The following is a 21,805-nucleotide window of genomic DNA, read 5'->3' on the forward strand; positions in this document are numbered from 1 at the left end:
TTGTATAAAATATTGAGTTGATGCAAAACGCGTTTATTCAAATTTCCTTCATTGGTACACAGAAAGATCGATCTCATTATCTGTTACGTCATTGGAAGTCTACCAGCTATGTGAATTTGAGCTGAAATATAATGTACCTGTTCTGTCCTCCGCCAGGTAACCATTAGGACACATTCGACCGCTTGCACTGGGGTAAATTTTTAGTCTAGCGACTGATAATTAACGTGTGTGAATTTGAGTTGAAGCATGATGCACCTGTTCTGCATTAGAGCACATTTGATCGCTTGCATTGAGATGATCTTTTTAGTCTAGTGACTAATAATTAACGTTACATGTAAAGAATAGGATATTTTTCACAAACAGTTGTCGCAGGTAGGAAAAAATGGACACACTGGGCCTTACGTTATGACATATCTTATCTTAGTACAGACGATGGGGAGTCTCTCAAGTTCAGCCAAGGTTTCGAAATGTCATGTTTAGTCACCATCATTCACATATCGAAAAAGGAAAAAATAGAATGGATCAAAGGGCTCTTGGAACCAGCTCATTCATGTTATGGCTTAAGTTTGTATTGATTTCTTGGACTCATTTAATATAGGTACAATTGGATCCGGTTTATGTGAACTTTCAAGACGGCAAAATATCAGTTACCCTCATCTTTCACGATCATTTGCACTATTGTGAAATATTCCTTGAAATGTTTTGTGTTAAACAAAGCGGCTATTCCATTTGGTTTCTAACAAAGCGGCCACAATCGTTCTAAATAGAATTTCGAGCCTTCATATAGTCTGATGTTCACATATTAATATTTGCGTTGTCACCAAACAGATGAGAGATAAAACCATTAGAAAAGAAAACAAATAGCCAGTCACGAAAGCAACGCTTCGCTTTTTTCCCCTATAAAAATTCGCCGGTTTCTTATGTAAGCCAATAACAACTGGATCTTGGGCGGCCACATCTACAACTTCATTATTAGTCTGATGAAGCGGCGACTGGAAAATTACTCCACTTTTGTAGGTTGCCCCGGCTGAATGAAAATTGTTTCCTTGTTGTTCTTCATAGGGTGGCACATTCGAGCGCCTTATCTGCTCATACGACTGGTCGCTATAATTTGCCAATGGGTCAAAACTCCAATTACCGGGATTCATCCTAAGTTAAAGTTGTAAAATCTGCGAGTTTCGCAGCGAAGAATAACTATTGCAATCTTTTGGTAAACTGAACCCAGTTCAATTACCACTCTAATGGTAGCGTTTACGACATATGATAGACAAGTTCATCACGGTTTTGTTAATTTAGTAGATTTTGCTAAGCTTTTACCCGGGACAAATTTTGTCGGCGGAGCGTTCGAAAATTTGTCCGCTTCGGCAAAAAATTCTCAAGCCGCGACAAACCATCCACATTAGTAAAGTGTTGGTGATGATGGAAAATTTGTCTAAATAAACAGTTTTGTCGCCAGTGCGGATGACCCTTTCCCTATAAAAACTCGCCAGTTCCTCATGTAAGCCAAAAACAATGTAAGGCACATATGTGAAAATCAATGTGTGTACACCCCTGAACGTTGAAAATATATCAAGTCGAAGGGACAGTTTTGGTCTCGGCCCGCATTTTTGTCAACAAAATGAACACATATCGGTTAAAAAGATGAAACGTACGGACCACATGCAAAGCTGTCAATAGTGACATCTCATTTACATCTATACCTACTTTCATTAAGTCGGTAAAATCTGTACAGACATCACACCAACCAACTCGCGCGCAAAGTGAGAAGACTACGTTAAAGGTTGAAATGATATTAAGAATGATTTTGATTAAGAAACGGGCAAGGAATATTCCACAATAGTGCAAATAATTGTGAAAGATGATCGCGGAAAAGCAATTGCGTGACCCTCGGTAAGTTGTAAGATGACATGTTATCACGTATCAGACAAAAATTAGTATAAATTCTCAGTCTGCAATTTGTACCCAGCCTGCAGTCTGCATTTTGTACCTAGTCTACATTTTGTACCCGATCTGCAGTCTGCATTTGGCATTGACCGGATTGGTATTGCTGTTTTTTTTTCGAGCGAGCCTCAAGCCTAGACCGAAATATTGGAGCTCGAAAAAACCATTTTAGTGAGACTATCTTGGCCGCCATGATTGATTATAAAAAGGCCACTAGCTAATCTCATTTTTAGCTCATTCAAGCTCATTTTGTATCACAAATGTGGACTGTATGTTGAAGAGCTCCCGTAGAAAAGCACAATCTTAGAGCAATGATTACTTTATACCAACTGAAGACGAACGCAAATGCGCGGCATACCAGTGTGGCTGCCTCTGATGCTCTTCCTCGTGGTCACTGCGTGTGTTGGAATGAACCCACTACGTGCTTTTGACTTTCACTAAGTGGGGAGGAGTAGCGTGCTTCCGTTCACGGTACACAATGCAACTTCCGTCTACGGAATACAACTTCCGTCCACGGTCTAAAAGTTCCGTAAGCATCTGCTTCAACACGATCCTAAAGAATGGACAGTGAATCTTTAGGTCTCAGTGCTGGCCGATATTCTCACGTTTGACACTCCATTAAAAGCATTTCCTCTGACATTTTTCAACGAGGCAAATCGTATATTATTATTGCAATCCTTTTTTATATTTCTTTAGTGCACGTAGAGCTCATTGAACTAAACAAGTTAAATACTTATTCGTCCGTTAATAAATAAACATGCGGTCAATCTTCCACAAACTCCCTCCGCGATGCATAAATTTCGTCAATCGTGACTTTGCCTCGTATCGTGATATAATCAATCCAACGTTAATATGAAATCTCTCTGTTAACAGGTGTATTTTGGCCAGTGAAGTTACATTTTCCATGAGCCGATTAACCTAACCTAGATGTCTCTTCCTTCAGATATAGTCCTTCTTGGGCGGAGAAAATAACATAAAATATAACCGAACTCACCTATCTTAAACATATGCTACATGTGAGCTATACAGTTTGTCATTAAACAAAAGCGGTTAATATGATGCCAAAGCAAACGGTGAATAAGAATTAGAAGAAAAATGATCAATAACAAGAACAACACTGATAATGATAATGACAAAAATATAAATTATTGTGATGACAATAGTAATGGTATTATCTGAATCGAAAAGAAACGAAGAAGGATGTCGTTGTAAAATTATAAAATGTTACGAAGGATTCTTGAGAAAGTACTGTTTTAGATCTGTAAATGTTACACTACAAGAAATTTTGAATTTTTTTCAAATTAATCCTGGTGTGATTGTTCGTTATTTTCGTTCATTATAAGAGTACATGGTTTCCTTTGGTAGGCTGCCTTACTTATTTAAGTTCACAACCCCAAAAGTTGTTTCACCCTTTGTATCAATGTATCGGCGATACATTGATACAAAGTTCTTGTCAAGATGAACAATCCATTTTTTAATGATAAGCACTGATGTATAGTAACTTCGCTTTCTCATCGCAGGAGTTCTTTATAACACGGAAAATTCATTTTCTTTTTGAAGTAGATTGCATTTCCTTGCCAAAGAAAAAGGAAGGTCTAATTTTTTTTGGTAAATTTACGAGCAATTTTAGTGCTGTTCATTTTAGATTTTGTTTGTCTCTATTAGCAATTTCGAAAAAGTAGCAAAAGATGCCATTTAGTTATTGAGTAGTTAAGAGACAAAATTAAAACTAAATGTATTCGGTGAAAAATATAATTTTTTATGAATCATGGATTCGGGTTAAAACGAGAGTATGCGGATAAGTGAAAGAAAACAATGAAATCCTATACATTTTAGCAGAAGTTTTGTGTAAAATCGCCAAATTTGTAGAGTAGGTAAATGAAGATACAATTAGTTAATGACAACCAAGTTTGACTTATGGCCCTCAGTATCGTACGTTCTTCTAGAAAACAACTTATTTAATTTTGAATAAACAATCCCATTTGCAGACCACTTCAAACATCCAAACAACAAATTTGTCGACGTGTCATGATGATGGGTAACTTTTGTCTTCGAGAAGCGTCAACGTGTTTGGCACTATTAACTCTTACCAGCGCTTTATGGAATCTCCCATTGGTCAGAGGTGAAACATGCGATTCCAAAATTAAGAGTAAGTAGTGTTTACTTCTTTTAAACGTCCTGGTCAAAGAGCATGTATATGCCAATGTTTTTCTTGTATGCGCATTAAATGAATGCGTGTATGTACAGAAAGCGTAAAATGGCTACCAAAAAAACAGCTCTCAGTCAGAGGATCCAAAGGTATCTTCATCAAAATGTTTAGCATGTGTGGATAAGAAAGGATGAAGATAAACTCTTGACTGATTGTAACGATATCGATCTTATCGTTCTATTTACTTCCAGTCCGCATTTACGTCATGACTACCATGACAACAAAACTTTAGAGACCATGCTTTCCGGTTGAGTAGAGTTGGTCGGACATCGATTTAATAGACCTGTGTGTGTGTCTTGTTCTTCCTATAAACAACGCCACATGGTGTCAGGAGTGGGATTCTTCCTACAGAATCGTCGCTGAAATACTTGAGTGCATTTTCAAGCCAAACTCAGTGAATCTAGCTCCAGATGACCGAATCAGGCTCGTCGAGCGTAGCTTCAACAAGCACGCAGCCAGCAACTCCTCAATTTATCCAGTCCTCTATTCCTTTACCGTCGAAACTAGACTTCAAGGGGAACTTAGCTGTGAATTGGAAGAAATTTAAGCGGCTTTGGACAAACTACGAGATCGCCTCACGGCTCAGTACGCAAAGCAGTAATCTTCGAACAGCCACATTGTTGACATGTATTGGCCCAGATATCCTGGAGATTTACGATGGTTTGCCCTTCGGAAATGAAGAGGAGAAAACCGACATCGACAAAGTGATAGAGCTTCTAGACGCCTTTTTCATCGGTGAGACGAATGAAATATACGAAGCCTATCTGTTCAATCAGAGAGTACAAGAGGTCGGTGAGTCATTTGATGTTTTCCTTACAGCATTACGTTCGTTAGCTAAAACGTGTAATTTTGGCATCATGCAAGAGCGAATGATTAGAGACAGAGTTGTGGTAGGAATTAGAGATAACGCCACCCGAAAAAAGCTGCTAGCTGAGAACAAACTAACTCTTAACAAGTGTATTGATATTTGCCGTGCGAGTGAAACCACATCCAAACAACTTAAGGAGATGTCCCATGCGGAGGAGGTTAGCGCCGTTGCCACAGGCCACCCAAAATCGAAGATAGGTTTTCGCCATAATAAAGTACGAAATCTCAGTAAAGTCCAACGCCCCGTCCCCAACAAAGTAACAGAACCAGTTAGATGTAAGTTCTGCCATAGAACTCATCCTTTAAAAAAGGAACTCTGTCCAGCATGGCAGCACAAGTGTGATAACTGTGGTCGAATGAACCACTTCTCAGTGGCTTGCAGAAGTCAGAAAGCTAACAAAAAGCAAACTAAGAAGTCAGTTCACAATGTAGAACAAGAAGTTCAGGAGTTTAATGACGAAGATTCTGATGATTACTTATTCAGTGTAGAATCTGTGAGCGTCCTTTATGGAAAAAAACAGTCCAAAGAAGATTTATGCTAACATGCGCTTGAGGGATGAAACAGTGAAATTCCAGTTAGACTGTGGAGCAACAGTCAATATCCTCCCAGCAGATATTTATCAGAAGGTATTTAACGATCCGCGAATGGAACGCCTTCAGCCTACTCAAACTACCCTTGTCATGTTCAACAAATCAGAGCTGAAACCTCTAGGATGTACTAAGGTCGAGACCTTCAACCCCAAGAATGGACAGTGTTTCCTCACGGAATACACCGTCGTTCCAACAGGTCACACAGCACTCCTTGGTGCTGAATCAGTGCAGCAGTTTGGCCTCATAGTGATTAACACCGATAACATCATGTCTCTCTCGAATGAGATTCCCACACAGCCGGATCTCGTGAGCAAATTCGGAGATGTCTTCTCAGGAGAAGGAAAGCTCAAAGGAAAGCTTCACCTCGAGATTGATAAGTCTGTAACCCCTGTGGCACTGCCAGTGAGGAAAGTCCCCTTTGCAGTAAAAGAGCCTTTAAAACAGGAACTAGAACGCTTAGTTAAGATAGGCATCTTGCAACCAGTAGATGTTCCAACAGACTGGATTTCCTCAATGGTGGTCATTAAGAAGAGCAATGGAAAGATAAGGTTATGTATTGACCCAAAACCTCTGAATAAAGCACTCAGGAGAAATCATTTTCCCCTTCCAGTGATCGATGATCTACTACCGCTGCTTACGAATGCTAAAGTCTTCAGTGTCGTCGACGCGAAGAATGGGTTTTGGCATGTGCAGCTAGACGATGAAAGCAGTCTTCTGACCACATTTGGTACCCCCTGGGGAAGGTTCCGCTGGACGCGGATGCCCTTCGGCATATCACCCGCTCCGGAAGAGTTTCAGAGGAGATTGGAATACGCCCTGGAAGGTCTTGATGGAATTAAGCCAATATTTGATGATATCCTTGTTTTTGGTGTCGGAGAAACAGAAGCTGAAGCACTTTCTGACCATGATGCAAAGCTGACAGCATTGTTAGAACGCTGCCGCGCTACTGGCATTAAGTTAAACAAAGAGAAGCTTAAGCTCCGTCGCAAAGAAGTGAAGTTTATGGGACATGTTATATGTCAAGATGGTCTTAAGCCTGACCCAGACAAGGTACAAGGTATCAAAGAGATGCCAACCCCGACAAGCAAACAAGATCTCAAGAGACTTCTCGGCATGGCAAATTACCTCCAGAAGTTTGCTCCTAACCTGTCAGAAGTTACATCCCCAATGAGAGACCTTTTGAAAGAAGGAAACCAGTTCCGTTGGGATGAGCAAGTACAAGGTTGTAGTTTCAAGCGAGTTAAGGAGATACTCTCAGCTGCCCCTGTCCTCAAGTATTTTAACCCCAAAGACGACGTGGAATTGCAGTGTGATGCATCAGACCGAGGACTTGGTGCATGTCTAATGCAAGGAGGCCAGCCCGTGGCTTATGTATCTCGTTCCATGACAGAAACAGAAGTGAACTATGCCCAGATAGAGAAAGAGATGCTTGCAATACTTTTCGGAGTAGAACGTTTTGAGCAGTTTGTATATGGTCGACCTGTCAAGATCCAAACTGACCACAAACCCTTGGAGAGCATCTTCCGTAAAAGTCTACTCAGTGCGCCTAAACGTCTCCAGCGAATGTTGCTAAGATTGCAGAAGTTTGACCTTCAAGTGTCTTACAAAAAAGGGACTGAAATGTATCTGGCAGATACACTGAGCAGAGCATACAGAGTGCGCAAGAGCACAAAAGAAGATGTAGCAGAAGATGTTATGTACATAGAGGACATGAGAGGAGACACTGAAAGAGAGCTAGAGCACATCAATATGATACAATACTTGCCAGTATCGGAACCAACGCTGATTGCCATTCAGCAAGCAACAGAATCCGATCCTACCCTGAGAGAGCTGAAGAGAACAATCAGGCAAGGTTGGCCAGCTACCAAAGCTGGGGTATCAGCAAACATCAGTGGTTACTTTACATTTCGGGACGAACTGTCTTTACAGAATGGACTGGTGTTCAAAGGTGAAAGACTAGTTATCCCTATGAGCGTGAAAGCTGACATGTTGGCTAAGATCCACCGGAGCCACATCGGCATCCAAGGCTGTCTCAGAAGAGCAAGAGAAGCAGTTTACTGGCCTGGGATGAACAAAGATGTCGAAGAGTATGTAGCAAAGTGTGCCGTCTGCAACAGCCAGCCTGTCGAGCAAGGAAAAGAGCCAATGATTTGTCACGAACTGCCTAGTAGACCCTGGGAGAAAATCGCAGTTGATCTTTTTGATCTGAACGGTGTAGATTTCATGGTGACCGTTGACTACTATTCAAGCTTCTTTGAAGTCGACAGAATAACAAACAAGACAGCAAACGAAGTTGTGAAGAAGTTGAAAGCCCATCTTGCCCGCCATGGAATTCCCGACCAGCTTGTATCGGATAATGGACAGCCCTTTTCTTCCGCAAAGTTCCAACAGTTCGCAGACACTTATGGTTTTGAACATATAACAAGCTCTCCAACATATCCTCAGTCCAACGGCAAAGTAGAGAACACGGTGAAGACAGCAAAACATCTGCTAGAGAAAGCCGTCAAGTCCGAACAAGACCCATATCTTGCCCTGCTGGACTGGAGAAATACTCCCACAGAAACACTCAACTCGTCACCTGTTCAGCGATTATTCGGTAGAAGAACAAAGACTCCACTCCCAACCTCAAACCAATTGCTCAAGCCGAAGCTACCAGAGGAGGTTGATCAGAAGTTGAAGCTACAAAAGGCTAAACAATCCCTGTACTACAATCAAGGCGCCAAAGAACTGAAGGAACTGCGCCCAGGAGACACAGTGCGATTGCAGCCACTAAAATCCCACTTGGGAAAGAAGAAGGATTGGACCCAAGCAAGAGTCGAAGGCAAAGTCGACATAAGGTCCTATCAAGTCAGAACAGAAGATGGAAGAATTTATAGGAGGAACCGCAGACACCTGAGACATACACGTGAAGTGATGCCACACAGTGAAGATGGGATGAGATTATCCCCAAAAGCAACACCAATTTCTGCTACTGCAAATTCTGGTAATGAAATACCATCGGTACCACCTTCCATACCAAGTACTGCAGTCAGTAAGGACCAATCAGACACAGTACCTTTGCAGAACACGGACAAGCCACATCCGGAATATCCACCTCAGTCTGCAGCAGATAAGCAGGAGATTTCCCCATCGGTGACCACCACTCGATCTGGACGAATTGTGCGACCACCCACACGTTACCAGTGATTGGGGTTATCGAAAGAAAAAAAAAAAGGACATGACAAACTCTTAATTTTCTTTTTTTTTGTAGTTTATTTTAAACTAGGATTGAGACGTTCAGTTACGTTTACATTTTTTTTGTTTCCTGAAGAAAGGGAGATGTAACGATATCGATCTTATCGTTCTATTTACTTCCGGTCCGCATTTACGTCATGACTACCATGACAACAAAACTTTAGAGACCATGCTTTCCGGTTGAGTAGAGTTGGTCGGACATCGATTTAATAGACCTGTGTGTGTGTCTTGTTCTTCCTATAAACAACGCCACACTGATCCAGCGTTTAAATAGACGACGTCTCGACCTTGGGCCTACTTCGGGTGGAACATAAAAAAATAAAAATTAACATTAAAAAGCTGCATTCAAAATTCAAAATTAACATTAAAAAGCTGCTTTAAAACTCTTGATCGGTCATGATAATCTTTCTCACATACAAAGAGATTGTGCATTATTCATTTTCTTTTATCATTATTCAATCTCTCCAACCCAGTCAGACCTGTTGTGGACATCTCTTCAAGTCCAGAAAACAGCACATTACCCATTGGTGCCTCCATTACCCTGAATTGTACAGCGGAGCCCAGAGGAGAAGACAAATCATATCGGGATAGATTTGTCCAGTATATCGAGTGGTACGATCCACAGGATAACAAAGTTGTGGCTAAGTGCGAGCAGCCTTCAGAAAAAGGAAAAATACGTTTAAGCTGCCCATTAGTGCTTAAAAATCTGACAGTTGACAAATTTGGCCGCTATAACTGCCAAGCCGGCAACAGTTACAAAAAACACTGCACAAGGAAATCATTTGAAATAGTGATTCAAGGTAAGTAAACCAAGCTTATCATACCCTTAGTAAACAATTATTCCACTCGTGCTTGTTGGATATGCGATGATAGATGGCCAACGAGGCTTATAGGGCCGAATTGGCTATGATCATCTCGTATCCAACAAACGCGAATAGAATAATTGTTTTATAGAAAACGCCTCAAAACATATATACAAAAATCTTCCCAACTTTATTTTGCATGAACAAACGGAACGTTACAATGTACCAAAACACTTCCGGTTTGATTCGTCTTCATGCTTGCACATGGTAAAATGACCCATAGCCCATAATGGCTAATCCAATGAAAACTCTTGAATTGCATTATCCAATGATCCAGTTTTAAATATATGAAAGTAGACATCATTTGTTTCTTAATGCGAAGGTAGATGCCGATGATGTTTAATTCAGGAATAAGGGGCCTCGAATAATCAGCTTCTAAGAAACCCTTGGAATGTATGGACAGGCAAGTCCAATTCATAATTCATTGCAAAAGGAAAATTCCGCTGTGGTCAATGGCTAACAAGGCCCGAAATGCACTGTTCAAAGAACGAAATTCTTCATGATAACGATTAAATTTGAATCAAGAGCAATTCGATTGACCTGTCCTAATGCATATCATATTACTTGGTACAGTGGAACCTGTATTAAGCGGCCATTTACTGGGAACGGTTGTGATTGCTTAATTTAGGTTGACCTCTTAATACAGGCTCCACGGGTAAGGAGTATTATTAAAAAAAATGATAAAAAACCCACAAAACAAAAACAAAATTGAAACAAACACAACGCCACTAACGCCACTGCTAAAATTGACCACTTTATGTACAGAATCTTGATCAAAGATACTGTTAACTTCGATTTTGGGAGAGAAGCACAAATAAAAAAAATTATTTGAAGGATCATACTTATTTTCATTCGAGTGGTTGGGCTATAAGTGGCTGTTAAAAACAGGTGGAGGGCAATACAAAGAGGCCGTTGGGACTTTGTAAAGGTTGACTACGACCGCTAAGTAGAGGTAATCGCGTATTACCGGTAAAAATTATGGTGATTAAGAGGAGACAAACTAGAGACTTTGGCAACCGACAAACACTAATGCAACCGACTGCTTAACACAGGGTAGTCGCTAAATACGGTGCCGATGATGCTGTAGAAGAAAAAAAACCTACATATTCCTTGGAAGATGAGAAAAGAATTATTTTGTTAAAAAAAAAAGGAATGATGATAATTAAAATGAAAAAGGGAAGAGGCTCACACCCCGGCAAGGGAGAGTTGGCCTGAAATAGTTCCTTCTGGGTACCTGTATTAGCAGTTCATCTTCTTGTGTGGCATAAAAGTATGATAGTGAAAATATCCTCTCGTTCTGCCGTCATTTGCTTATGAAATTAACTTCATACCAGATTATCTCAGTAATAAAAGGGGATATTTATTGCAATGTATTTTTTCCCTACAGGTCTTGCACCAGAGTTAGTAGAAGTTCCTCGGAACCAAAGCATTGATATAGGGGCCAATGTAACTTTCAACTGCACCGCCACAGGTCTTCTTAAGCCAAGCATCTCATGGATCAAAAACAGTGATTCATCTGCCTTACAAACCAACTCAAGGGTGACATTCAGTTCAAGTTATAACAATTCAAGTTCATCAAAAAACCACAAAACCATGCAAAGCCAGCTGTTTATTACAGGAGCGAAGAAAGAAGATTTTGGCAAATATCAATGTGAGGCTAAAAACAGTGCTGGTAAAAATTTGTCGCTGCCAGCTTTCTTAACCTCGAAAGATTCAGGTTAGACATGAATATGCATTAGTGTATGTTTGTCCTCCCTATCACTTCAAAGTTGAAAACCCACGAAGTCTTCCCGTTGCATGTCAACTCAGTCTCCCAGTTGAAATTTCCCCAACACCAAGTAAGCGAGAAAAGCTCGGCTTTTGGATGATTGCCTCTTGGTGTACATTTCTGTATATTGTAAAAACTCTCGGAGTGTCACTAGAGTATCAAGAGCTAGAAAATGAGCAGTTTTCTGTGAAATGTTTATACAAATTTTTTAAGTTGTCATTTCAGTTTCACCCGGTCACTGTACCTCCTCAGTCTTCTTATCATCAAGACTCCCCTTTAAGTTCAATTCTCTTCAAACCGGGTCATTCGAGCGGCAAAAAAGCCTTGGGCCCCGACATCCCAAAGAAAGATCACAAATGAGACAATTCATAACGTCCCATTCATTCATATTACTTAATTTTGTTTCAATTTGCTAGATGACCAGAAACCTGAGATCGTTGAGGGTCCAAAGAACCAAAGTGTCCTGATCGGTTCCAATGCTACCTTAAGCTGCACTGTTAGGGGTCTCCCAAGGCCAACAATCCGCTGGATAAAGGACAATTCTTCATACCCTTTACAGTCTAATCTCAGAGCACGTGTCATTCCAGACGGGCCAACTAATCGCAGCCAGCTTTTTATAACGAGAGTACAGATGGAAGACTATGGAAAATATCAATGCATTGCAAATAATAGCATTGGAAGAAGCCGATCAGGAGTAGCTGTCTTGAACAAAGGTTAGGTTTGTTTTAAATGGAAGGGAAAAAAATAGGGTAAGAGGGGTCCTTCTTAACTACATGTGCTGTTCTTAAGAACAACGTATTTTTTATAATTTATCCACAGCAACTCATACTCTCACCCACGTAAAAAGAGAGCCAGAAAATTCAGCATCTCAGACAACTATAGTCGCTGTATCATGCACTTTGGCAGCTGTAGTTATTTGTGTAGTCACTGGGTTTGTGTGGAATCAGCGTAGAAATCGTGATAAGGAGGTAAATAATGCGTTACGTGACATCCCCACACAGAGTAATGATCTCCTCTGTCCGTTACGAATACTGGGATTGACCAGCCAAGAACCATGCAGTTTTCTCAGGGGTTAAGATGCAGAGTCGAGAAAAAACTTCCCAAATTCAACTGATTATTATCATTATTATTGTTGGTATTATTATTATGAGCTGTTTTCCCTTTCATGGTGATTTCCGTCAGTTTGGCTTTATTTGGCAAAATTCGGCCTTTAAAATGAGTCAAGGCTTTGGAAAATGCCCATTTCTGTCCCTACTTGGTCTACTCCAAATTGTCCTTTCCTCCACTTTGGGTCTGTAAATACCTCATGCAGAAACAAGCAAGGGCTTGCGCGACCCATATTTAGGGGGTTTATGAAGCAGTTCAATCTGAAAAAAAGCTATATTCCTTACTTACATACCTTAGAATTATCACATTTGAGGATTATCGTTGTGAAAGATGGTGCGTCTATTTCAGCTAAATTTGTTTGCTTTTTTATCAAAAAAACGCTATTTAAATCGCATACGACTCAAACAAGTAATGATGATGATAAATCTTGGATAGATATCACAATTGCCTATTCTCTTAAATCATATGACAGGGACCAAAACGTGCAATAAAGGTGTATCTGGAAAAAGGCCAACAGTTGAAAAATGGGATACAGGACCTTGAAAACAATCGGTCGCCCAATAGCCAAACCATCGAAACCCCCGAGGAAAGGCTCCCGTTAGTGGGGGATGGAGTAGGGGAGAGACTGCCTCCAGACGGAAGCGAGCAGGATAATTCGGTGCAAGGAATAAAAGAAAGAAGTCAAGAGAGATTAGAGTCGGGTGAGGGGATTGCTGGTGGTCACATTTTCACAGCTGATAAACACTTAGGTGTCGACGAACAGCGGGATTGTGGAGAGATATCTCAAGGGACCGAGGAAGAATCTGAAAACTTGGAAAATCTTGAAGTGTTTGATGAAATACTCGGAGAGGGCGAGTTTGGAATCGTCTACAAAGGTCGCTATGGTGGGAAAGACGGAAACATAACAGATGTAGCTGTGAAAAAGCTAAAAGGTAGGTACACGAAATCGAAATGTCTATTTGTTAATTCCTGAGTACAGTGGTATACCTCTAAACTGATTTTTTCTTTTTCGAAGCTATGCGCCATCTTGATTTTTTTCATCATTTTCCTTTTGGTGGAAAACACCCATAAATTCTGCTATTGCCTCCTCTGAACGCTTTCTGTAACCTTAACCAAGCCAGTTTTTTCCATACGTAATTTTGTTACCATAGCCAGATACGATGAGCGAACTACGTAAAATGAAGCCATTTAAGAAATGCCCTTGTTTTTTTTTCTCTACGTCATTGTAGACCCTAGTGCCATTGCCAAAGAAACCCTGCTTAATGAGATAAGGACCTTAAAGCAAGCTGGGAAACATCCTAATATTGTCACTTTGATTGGCACAAGGATAGAGGAAGGTAAGTCAGTTTTCGACGATGCAATCCCGTCTTAGAAATATGCGTGTTTACTTGGTGATTGACAGTAACATGGTAACGTTCCAGCCGTGTGTAAGATCAGTTAGAACAGTGCATGTACTGACCTTATGATTAAAGACAGATGAGTACACTTAACTGTTAAAATCTGTGCTTCTTGATCGGAAAACAATTTTTTCTGGGTTAATTTCAGGGAAGTTCATATGAAATTTTTTTCCTGTTTTTTTTTGGGCACCAACTAAACCTAAATTACCGACGAATCATCTTTTGATCAACCCAAGGTGCCAATAATGTCTAATTTCTTTCTCTTGTCAACTCTAATATGTTTGCTCTACTCTCTCAAGGAAACGTTCTTGTGGTCACTGAATTGATTCATGGTGGCAGTCTGGAAAATCTTTTAAGGGCGCCAGGGGAAAGGAGCAATTATCATAATGTCCGCTGTAAGCTGAATGACCGGCAACTGGTCACAATTGCATTTCAAATCGCCGTGGGAATGCAGCACTTAGAGGAGAGAAAGGTAAGACCGGCTGGCAGTGTGTAGAGGTGTAGAGGTAAATTTTCCAACCTTCCATTAGAGATGACTGTTCTCAAGAGATTAGAGACAGTTGATAATCTCTTGTTGCACTAAATATAACGCGGGCAGTTCGAGGTTTTGAAGTGGCTTAAAGACATATTGGCGATCTCTGGCATTTTGGTTTAGGCCATCCAATCATTCGTGAGCCTCTGTTAAGCAAATATTTATAACGCAGGCAATCCCAGTTTGTAAATTGTCTTCAGGACACCTTGAGGATCTTTCGCACTTTCGTATAGGCCACTCCATCCTTGAGCGTCTCTAAGCAAAAAAATTATACATTGTCTTCTCTCACAGTTTGTCCATCGCGACTTAGCAGCGAGGAATATTTTAGTTGATGCCAACTTAGTGGCTAAAGTTGGAGACTTTGGATTAGCCAGGGACATATCCGCTGCTGGTATATACACCATAACCTCCAACGTAAGTACGCTTTTCAATCAAAATGAACAACTAAACAGAAAAATGAAAGAAACTGAAATGCATTTAAATTGACACTCTTCCGTGGTACAATCGAGCAGAATAAATGAATTTATTCTAACGATATAATTTACATTGAAACTCTCAATGAACAGTGTATTATGTGACACGTTTACTTAATTAATCATAACAATTACAATTTCTTCAAATGTGATTGATGCACAAGGCGCTTTATATTTCACAAATTTTTTCCGTAGATTTGTAATCGGACAGTTTAAGCAGCCAATCCTATCCAGCCAAATCCACCGAACACAGAATTGATTACATTAACTATAGAAACAACCATTTTACCCAAAAAAACTGGGGAGTTTCGTGACAAACAAATCGGACTCCCGCTTCGTGGCCGTCGATTTGTTAATCATTCGTATAATTAAAGACCGAATTGGACTCCATTCGGTCTTATTACCATTATTAATTATGGGATAGTGTCTGAACCTAGGATAATATTAATAACAATAAAAATAATGGGCACGCTAACTATTACTCTGGTTTTTTACTGGAAATCAGTTATAATTACAAACCATTATATATCTTAACGTTGAAAAAGAACTTGCTTACTATAATGAATGCATCCTTCCGTTTCATAAGTTATCCGCTTCACAGTTTCAAAGGGCATTGCCTGCACCACAAACAGTAACTTGCTCACATGAATCTATCTTTTCAACAGGGCAAGGTTCCGTGGAGATGGTCGTCGTTAGAATCTCTACGAGATCTGCATTTTACATCCATGAGTGATGTGTAAGTTTCATTTTGTCTTTGTCAGTTTTCTGTCTCTTGACTTCGAGTCGAAAGTATTGCCTAGTTGAAAGGATTTCCGAAAAAAAAAACTTCTGCCGTGCGCTCGATTATATCTCTTGGAGCATTGTCATGGTTACATCTGGGCTTTCTTTTACGTTTTTTGTTTGTCTTCATGTACATGTACATGCATGGTGTATCTATACCTATTTGCATTTATGGACACACCATGGGAACTTAGTGTGACTTAAGAAATTCCTTCCTTCAAATCGAGCATCATATGCACATATTACCTGATTGAAATTAATACCAGAGGCAAGGTCCACATAAAAGGAAAGACTCAACGAAGTTTTGAGTGATGTAAATATCCATTAAACACTAAAAGAATACAACGAGACTCGATCTTTAATCAATTCAGCGCTTATCGTTCGAATTCTTTACTCGCTGAAGTTATTAACCCTTTCATTCCCAAGATCTCATTGTTAATTCTCCTTACTGTCTGCCACACAATTCTTTAGCTTCTATTCGGAGAATTTGGTATGGGCTCAACTATAATAATCTCTTTATTCGTAATTTTTTTAAAAATTAAACCGTCTCCTTTTAAATCACATCACTTGCCTGCTTGATATTGTATTGATATTGTAAGGAGAAATTCTGTTTTGGGCTAAGGCCTTGATACTTATTTGCAGGTGGTCATTTGGTATCGTTCTATGGGAAATCACCACTTATGGTAAGTGTGACGTGTTACTATGTGCGACTTAAACGACATCTTATGAACTACAAATCATATTCTCGTCATGAGGCTCCAATCCGTAAAGCAACCCAAAGTTAGCAAGGCTCTTCTGTAAAGCTAACAATATAGACACTAGTATCTTCATTTTGAAAATGACTATTGCCAGTCAGACGAAACTAAACAAGATGAGAAGACCGCTTCCAGGTATAGGTTGTGCTCGTGTCAAACATTTTATACGTGCTATATCTTATTTGTCACAGTGCTGCACTTAATTTTATCTACCTAAATCATCCACATAAAGTCTTTGCAAGTCTCTATTTATTCACAAAGTTATTGCTGAAATACTTATTGTCTTAAATGGTATTCTTTAAAAACTGAAATCGTTAAATCATATCTTATTTCCGCCAAACAGGTGAGTTGCCGTACCCTGACATCACATCACCAATTGCCTTAGTAACTCGACTTGCTTCGGGATACCGGATGCCTCGTCCCGATCGATGTTCGGAAGAACTGTAAGCTATAAAGTCCTAAATAATGCTAGTAAAATTCAGTTGAATCATTGAATATCAAGAAGGCTTTAAAAAATGGACGTTTATCTCCCGGATTTTTCTAAAAGTAATTGAAAAGCGTTTTACCTTTCGAGCAAAGTCTCGCAAGATCCGCTGACACTCAATATTTCTCGTTGAAAATCAAAACGATGCATTGAATCAGTCGTGATTTGACAATTTGTACTTCAAATCAAATGTCACATTCGGCCAATATGTGATCTTTTTGATGATCATTGTCATGAGTTCAAAATCCCCTCTTTGCACCCCTTTCAACGCTTGGTATGGTCAATTCAGATGTTGAGAGTATCAGTTGCAAGACAATGTTAGCTAATACTGTATTGAATTTTTTAGATATGAACTCATGAGTTCTTGTTGGAAAGAAAATCCTTTGATGAGACCAGCCTTTTCGCAGATCGCTCAACAGCTGAAGAATTTTTTGCGAGAAGTGAAGGTAATTAATGGTTGTATTTAGAAGGTTTCTTCCCTTCCTTTCGCTGTTCTAAAAATTATATCTGCCCTCTTCTTCCTCCTTCCATTTATTCATCTTTGCTTCCCTTCACCCTTTCATGAATCCCTCTGTCACCCTATCAGTCCTTCTGATAAATCTTTTATCGTCAACTGCAGCTATCCACCCATCCATTCGTACACATAGTCATCCTTTCCCGTCTATCTATATGACCTTATTTTTCGTCCGTTCCTTCTTTTGCTTGTTCCTAAGTCCATTCTCGATTAGATTTAGTTCTTATACGTTGTTTCTATCATTATTCAAATTTTTTTGTGACTAATTTATTCTAATGATTTAATTCAGAGGACATATACAAATATCACAGAGGTCAACGATGGAGAAGCCTGATGACGACACCCTGACGCTGAAGCAAAAACCTCATTTTATTTGATTAATAATATAGGAAGATAACCGCGAGATCTCAAATAAGCGCGTATATGTATAAGGTCTGATGATCATGCTTAAAGGAATTTTTATTGAACCAGGTGCCGATTACGCTCAAAAGGTCAGAATCAATTTGTTTTCCTTTGTGGAGGAAAATTTTCCTTGCAATAGGTAATGCGAGTCAAAGCAAAGAATAAAACGGTGTATCCTGTATTAATTACAACGCTTTAGTGGCTAAGAAAAATGATTGCTATCACGTGAGTAGACTAGATTAACGTAGACTGCATTTGCTCAGAAAAAATCTAAGCACTTATCTGATGTAACTTGTAACAGTTGCTCCTTATCAGCGCTGCCGCACGAGTGTTTTCTTCGCCCGCTGGCAGACTACTCTTCTTCCGTGCTCTAGCCGCTTCCAGCTTGCTTTACAACAGAATAGAACACAGTCCAGCCTTCTTTATTTGTTAAATAAAAGATGGACCTTTTGAAAGATAACGACTTTCGAATAAAAATTTAACTAAAATCAGGGTTACAAAAAGCAAGGGGTGAGAAACTAAGATACGTTCACTTACGGAGTGTGACACGCAACACAAGACAGAAATAATCTTCAGCGAAATAACATCCTAAATATCTCTACCAAAGTAATGATAATTATATTAACACGTAAATGGATTTAGTGTATAAAGAGAACGATATGATTCTGTATTACAGCCAGAATAAAATTTTAACTCGACTTTATTTCCGGTTGGCATGTGCTTAAGTCTTTTTACATGTCATTCAAATGTCTTTCTTCAAAATATTCTTCATTAAATACAAACTATTTACACCATCATAATTGGCAAATATCTGTTATATATATACATATATATATATATATATATATAACTGCATATATATATCATGTGTATAAAAATAATAAAACGAGCCACAAAACAAAAACCATAAAAGAGAAGATAAACGCGATAACCAACGCTACAGTTGGGACATTTCATTGTTCAATAGCTTGCGATCAACCCCTTATTATAAGCGCTGCAGGAAGCGCGTTTCTCCGCCCGCGGGAAGATTCAAGACAAGTTGGGGAGAAATTACTTTTAATTAGCACTAATTATCAGTGCAAGACCACGGCAAACCCTTCGTCGGCTCGCGTTCCTCGCGTACTTTCGGTGGAAACACTCGCACCGAAGTGCTTATAATGAGGACCAACGCGGAGGCTTATCGGTCAAAGCAGTGACATATCTTCTGGGAAGGCTTACTCAGCCTCACTACGACGCAACAATGGCTGCATCTCGACAATCATCAATCACTACAGGAGGGCGGGCTAATATTGCGACAAACAAAGTAAACGATGGATGTTTAGAGCTGGTGGTGTTTTCTTTCTTTTTTTCAAAAACAAATTTTGTATATTAGTTCTATTGCTGTTTTGTGGCTTAATTTTTTTTTTAATTTTTTGTTGATTTTTTTGTTGTAGTGCGATCAAATACGCCATGACTGACAGAAGTTGAATTTAGTGAAACCTTGACCATCAACTTTTCTCTTTGGTGGCCAAAAAAAAGATGCGTTTTTATCTTTTATCACTGTAAAACAACTTCTCCTTCAAATAAAACCAATTCTGAAAGCTACTGAAGCGCTCTACTGAATCCTAAATATCGTTCAGGGGCTAGACACCATCATTTCGGGCCAAAATTTAATGGTAGAGATTGATGGTTCCCGAAGTGCTCCTAGGAGTCTTTGTGTCAGAAGCTGTTACTCAAGCCTTACAGACAACTCTAATGATTGGCAATAAAGCTATCATAGAATATAATAATCAAGAGTTCACAAGAGAGCTAACGAAGGGTGGCTTCGAAAGCAATGTTAAAACAAATAAAAAACACCTACTGAGATGAAAAGAAAACTACCTCACAATTTTCATGGTTTCGACCATGGTCAGTTCACGATGAACAGTCAGACAAGAATATAACGTAGATGTGAAATACCAAAGAACCCAATAACTAATCTGGACAGATGAACACAACAGCTGATTCTATTTTGGCGTTTTCTACTGCCTACCAGCTGCCAAGCAGTGATTGGTGGAAACTCCTCCCGTCTTAGTTGTCATCTTTGAACTGGACAGCATCTGATCATATCATCACCAGCTACGGCTGGATCGCCTACATCGAGGCATTTTCGCACCATTTACTGCACCTTTTCTTCAACAACTTAAACATCTCACACGTCTGTGACGTCTGCCGATCGTCTGCATAGTAGCCAAGTTCTTTCCACTCGTGGTTCTATTCTGTCCTTCTCCTGGTGTTTTACTGAAGTTGCTTCAATCATTTTAGGTTTCCTCTCTTCTAAATCATATCCCTGTTTTCGTTTTTTCAGACGGCAAAACAAAATAATGTTCACCATGATCGACAGCAGAAGGCAGGCCATTAAAGGAATCATGATCGTCCAATTAAGTTCTGAAACTGAACAAATATAACATTGGTCAGACCTCACGTGTGAATGGTGTTTATGCACGTACTCTGTGGGAGGCCTCCGTTTAAAAATTCGGGTTTGGTTCAGCCGCAAATCACTGCCAACGCTCTTCGGTGCTCACGCGAGTGCAAGTTTATCACATGTACGCCCTCAAGAACTGATTGAAAGGCATGTGAAAACACTGTGTGAAAGGATTAATACTTTCCCTTTTCTTTTTTCCAAATGATTTTCACGTGCCTTTCACGTGTATACGAAAGTAGATGCGGAATAGGTGTGAAACCGTACGAAGAGTGCTAAGATTTGTCATTAAGAGAGCCAGATATGCGACTAGTTGGGGGAATTTTAATCTCGACAAAACGTCTAACCATTTGAACTGAACGGATCCTCTCAATTTTTTGGGGTATAATTGCATCATGGCAACAGTCTGAAGGAAGTTCATTACAGTTTAGATACTGGGACATCCGCACCAGTAATCGGAAGGTTATATTTCTGGCGACGAAGCTTGGCAATGAAGCACTTATTGGAGAGCCCTGTCTTTTACCTGGTTTTATAGGACTGCTCAATTCAGCATTCACTGGGCGACCAACTACATCTGCGTCTGTAGTCGTGGCCAGTTCTTCAGCAGCTTTTGTTCTTGTGGACGATTCGCTGGTGCTTGTTGTTCTTGTTGACAACGTGACCTTCTCAGTGGGTGCATTCGTAGTGGTTGAATTAGTGGTTTGAAAAGTGGTTGTAGAGCTTATAGTCGTAGATGGAATGGTAGATTTTAAAGTTGTAGTTGAAGTCGTTGGAGCTTTAGTAGCAGTGGTTGTAGGTTTTCGGTTGCATCGGGGATCTTAAGAAAGAAAAAAAAGAATCAAAGTGCTCTGTGAGCAAACTCGTGAATTGACACATGATTTTTGAGATTATGTTTAATGTTATCTGGTTTAGGGAATTTTGTGGTTGATTGTCATCTAGAGTACGAGCAGTAGTTCAGTGTTCGCTAATGTAGCAAAGAAACAAAGTAACGTTGGGACAAGAAGGCATTACAATTGAAATGATCATGCTATTACATTTAACAAGGTGGATGATGTCATGTGTTTTAAACGTCTATCATTTTTGTTTCTGGTTCAAAAGAAAAGGTTGGAAGTAAATGTGGGTGAAAAGTGAAATTTACTGTCTTTCGTTGTAAATATTAGAAAATCAAGGCAATACTGTCTTAATGAAAACATTAACGATTCCCTCTTTATCAAATGAGACAAACGGGAACGAGTTTTGAGTGATATAACTAAGCCAAGCCTGCCACCGTCATTTTAGATCTCCGCCTGGGTAGATTTAAGTCACGTGCTAGGCAACGTATAATCAATAACAAGATAGAATTTCATTTCAGGCCTATTTATCAATTTTGTGGTGTGTAACTTTCGCATTTTAGTACGTTGTATATATGTTGAATCTTCAAATTGTCTTGAAACTTACGAGAAAATTGT

The 21,805-nt window shown here is 39.6% G+C and overlaps 2 protein-coding genes across 5 annotated transcripts in view; one reads left to right on the forward strand and one right to left on the reverse strand.

The window, feature by feature from the left end:
• The window catches only part of LOC113682185 (fibroblast growth factor receptor 4-like), a 19,383-nt gene extending 763 nt beyond the window's left edge, over positions 1–18,620 (forward strand). Inside the window, exons 1-15 of one of the 4 annotated variants that reach the window (XM_089196977.1) lie at positions 39–156; positions 3,930–4,090; positions 9,316–9,642; positions 11,093–11,422; positions 11,890–12,186; positions 12,293–12,441; positions 13,053–13,512; positions 13,810–13,917; positions 14,277–14,449; positions 14,801–14,923; positions 15,648–15,718; positions 16,405–16,445; positions 16,861–16,960; positions 17,348–17,447; positions 17,805–18,620. In XM_089196977.1, coding sequence (XP_089053103.1) covers positions 3,970–4,090; positions 9,316–9,642; positions 11,093–11,422; positions 11,890–12,186; positions 12,293–12,441; positions 13,053–13,512; positions 13,810–13,917; positions 14,277–14,449; positions 14,801–14,923; positions 15,648–15,718; positions 16,405–16,445; positions 16,861–16,960; positions 17,348–17,447; positions 17,805–17,849 — 2,445 coding nt within the window. In that variant the 5' untranslated portion in view covers positions 39–156; positions 3,930–3,969 and the 3' untranslated portion in view covers positions 17,850–18,620. Of the gene's footprint in view, positions 1–38; positions 193–1,692; positions 1,891–3,929; positions 4,091–9,315; positions 9,643–11,092; positions 11,423–11,889; positions 12,187–12,292; positions 12,442–13,052; positions 13,513–13,809; positions 13,918–14,276; positions 14,450–14,800; positions 14,924–15,647; positions 15,719–16,404; positions 16,446–16,860; positions 16,961–17,347; positions 17,448–17,804 lie in introns of those variants that run through there. The other 3 variants (XM_089196978.1, XM_089196975.1, XM_089196979.1) reach the window with 3 other exon arrangements.
• The window catches only part of LOC113682184 (uncharacterized), a 12,073-nt gene continuing 8,867 nt past the window's right edge, over positions 18,600–21,805 (reverse strand). The window contains exons 4-5 of the mRNA XM_027199339.2: positions 20,881–21,174; positions 18,600–20,329 (exon numbers count right to left, since the gene is read on the reverse strand). Coding sequence (XP_027055140.2) covers positions 20,088–20,329; positions 20,881–21,174 — 536 coding nt within the window. The 3' untranslated portion in view covers positions 18,600–20,087. The remainder of the gene's footprint in view (positions 20,330–20,880; positions 21,175–21,805) is intronic.

The sequence above is a fragment of the Pocillopora damicornis genome, chromosome 2, assembly GCF_964200805.1.
Source record: "Pocillopora damicornis chromosome 2, jaPocDami1.2, whole genome shotgun sequence".
NCBI classification, from domain to species: domain Eukaryota; kingdom Metazoa; phylum Cnidaria; class Anthozoa; order Scleractinia; family Pocilloporidae; genus Pocillopora; species Pocillopora damicornis.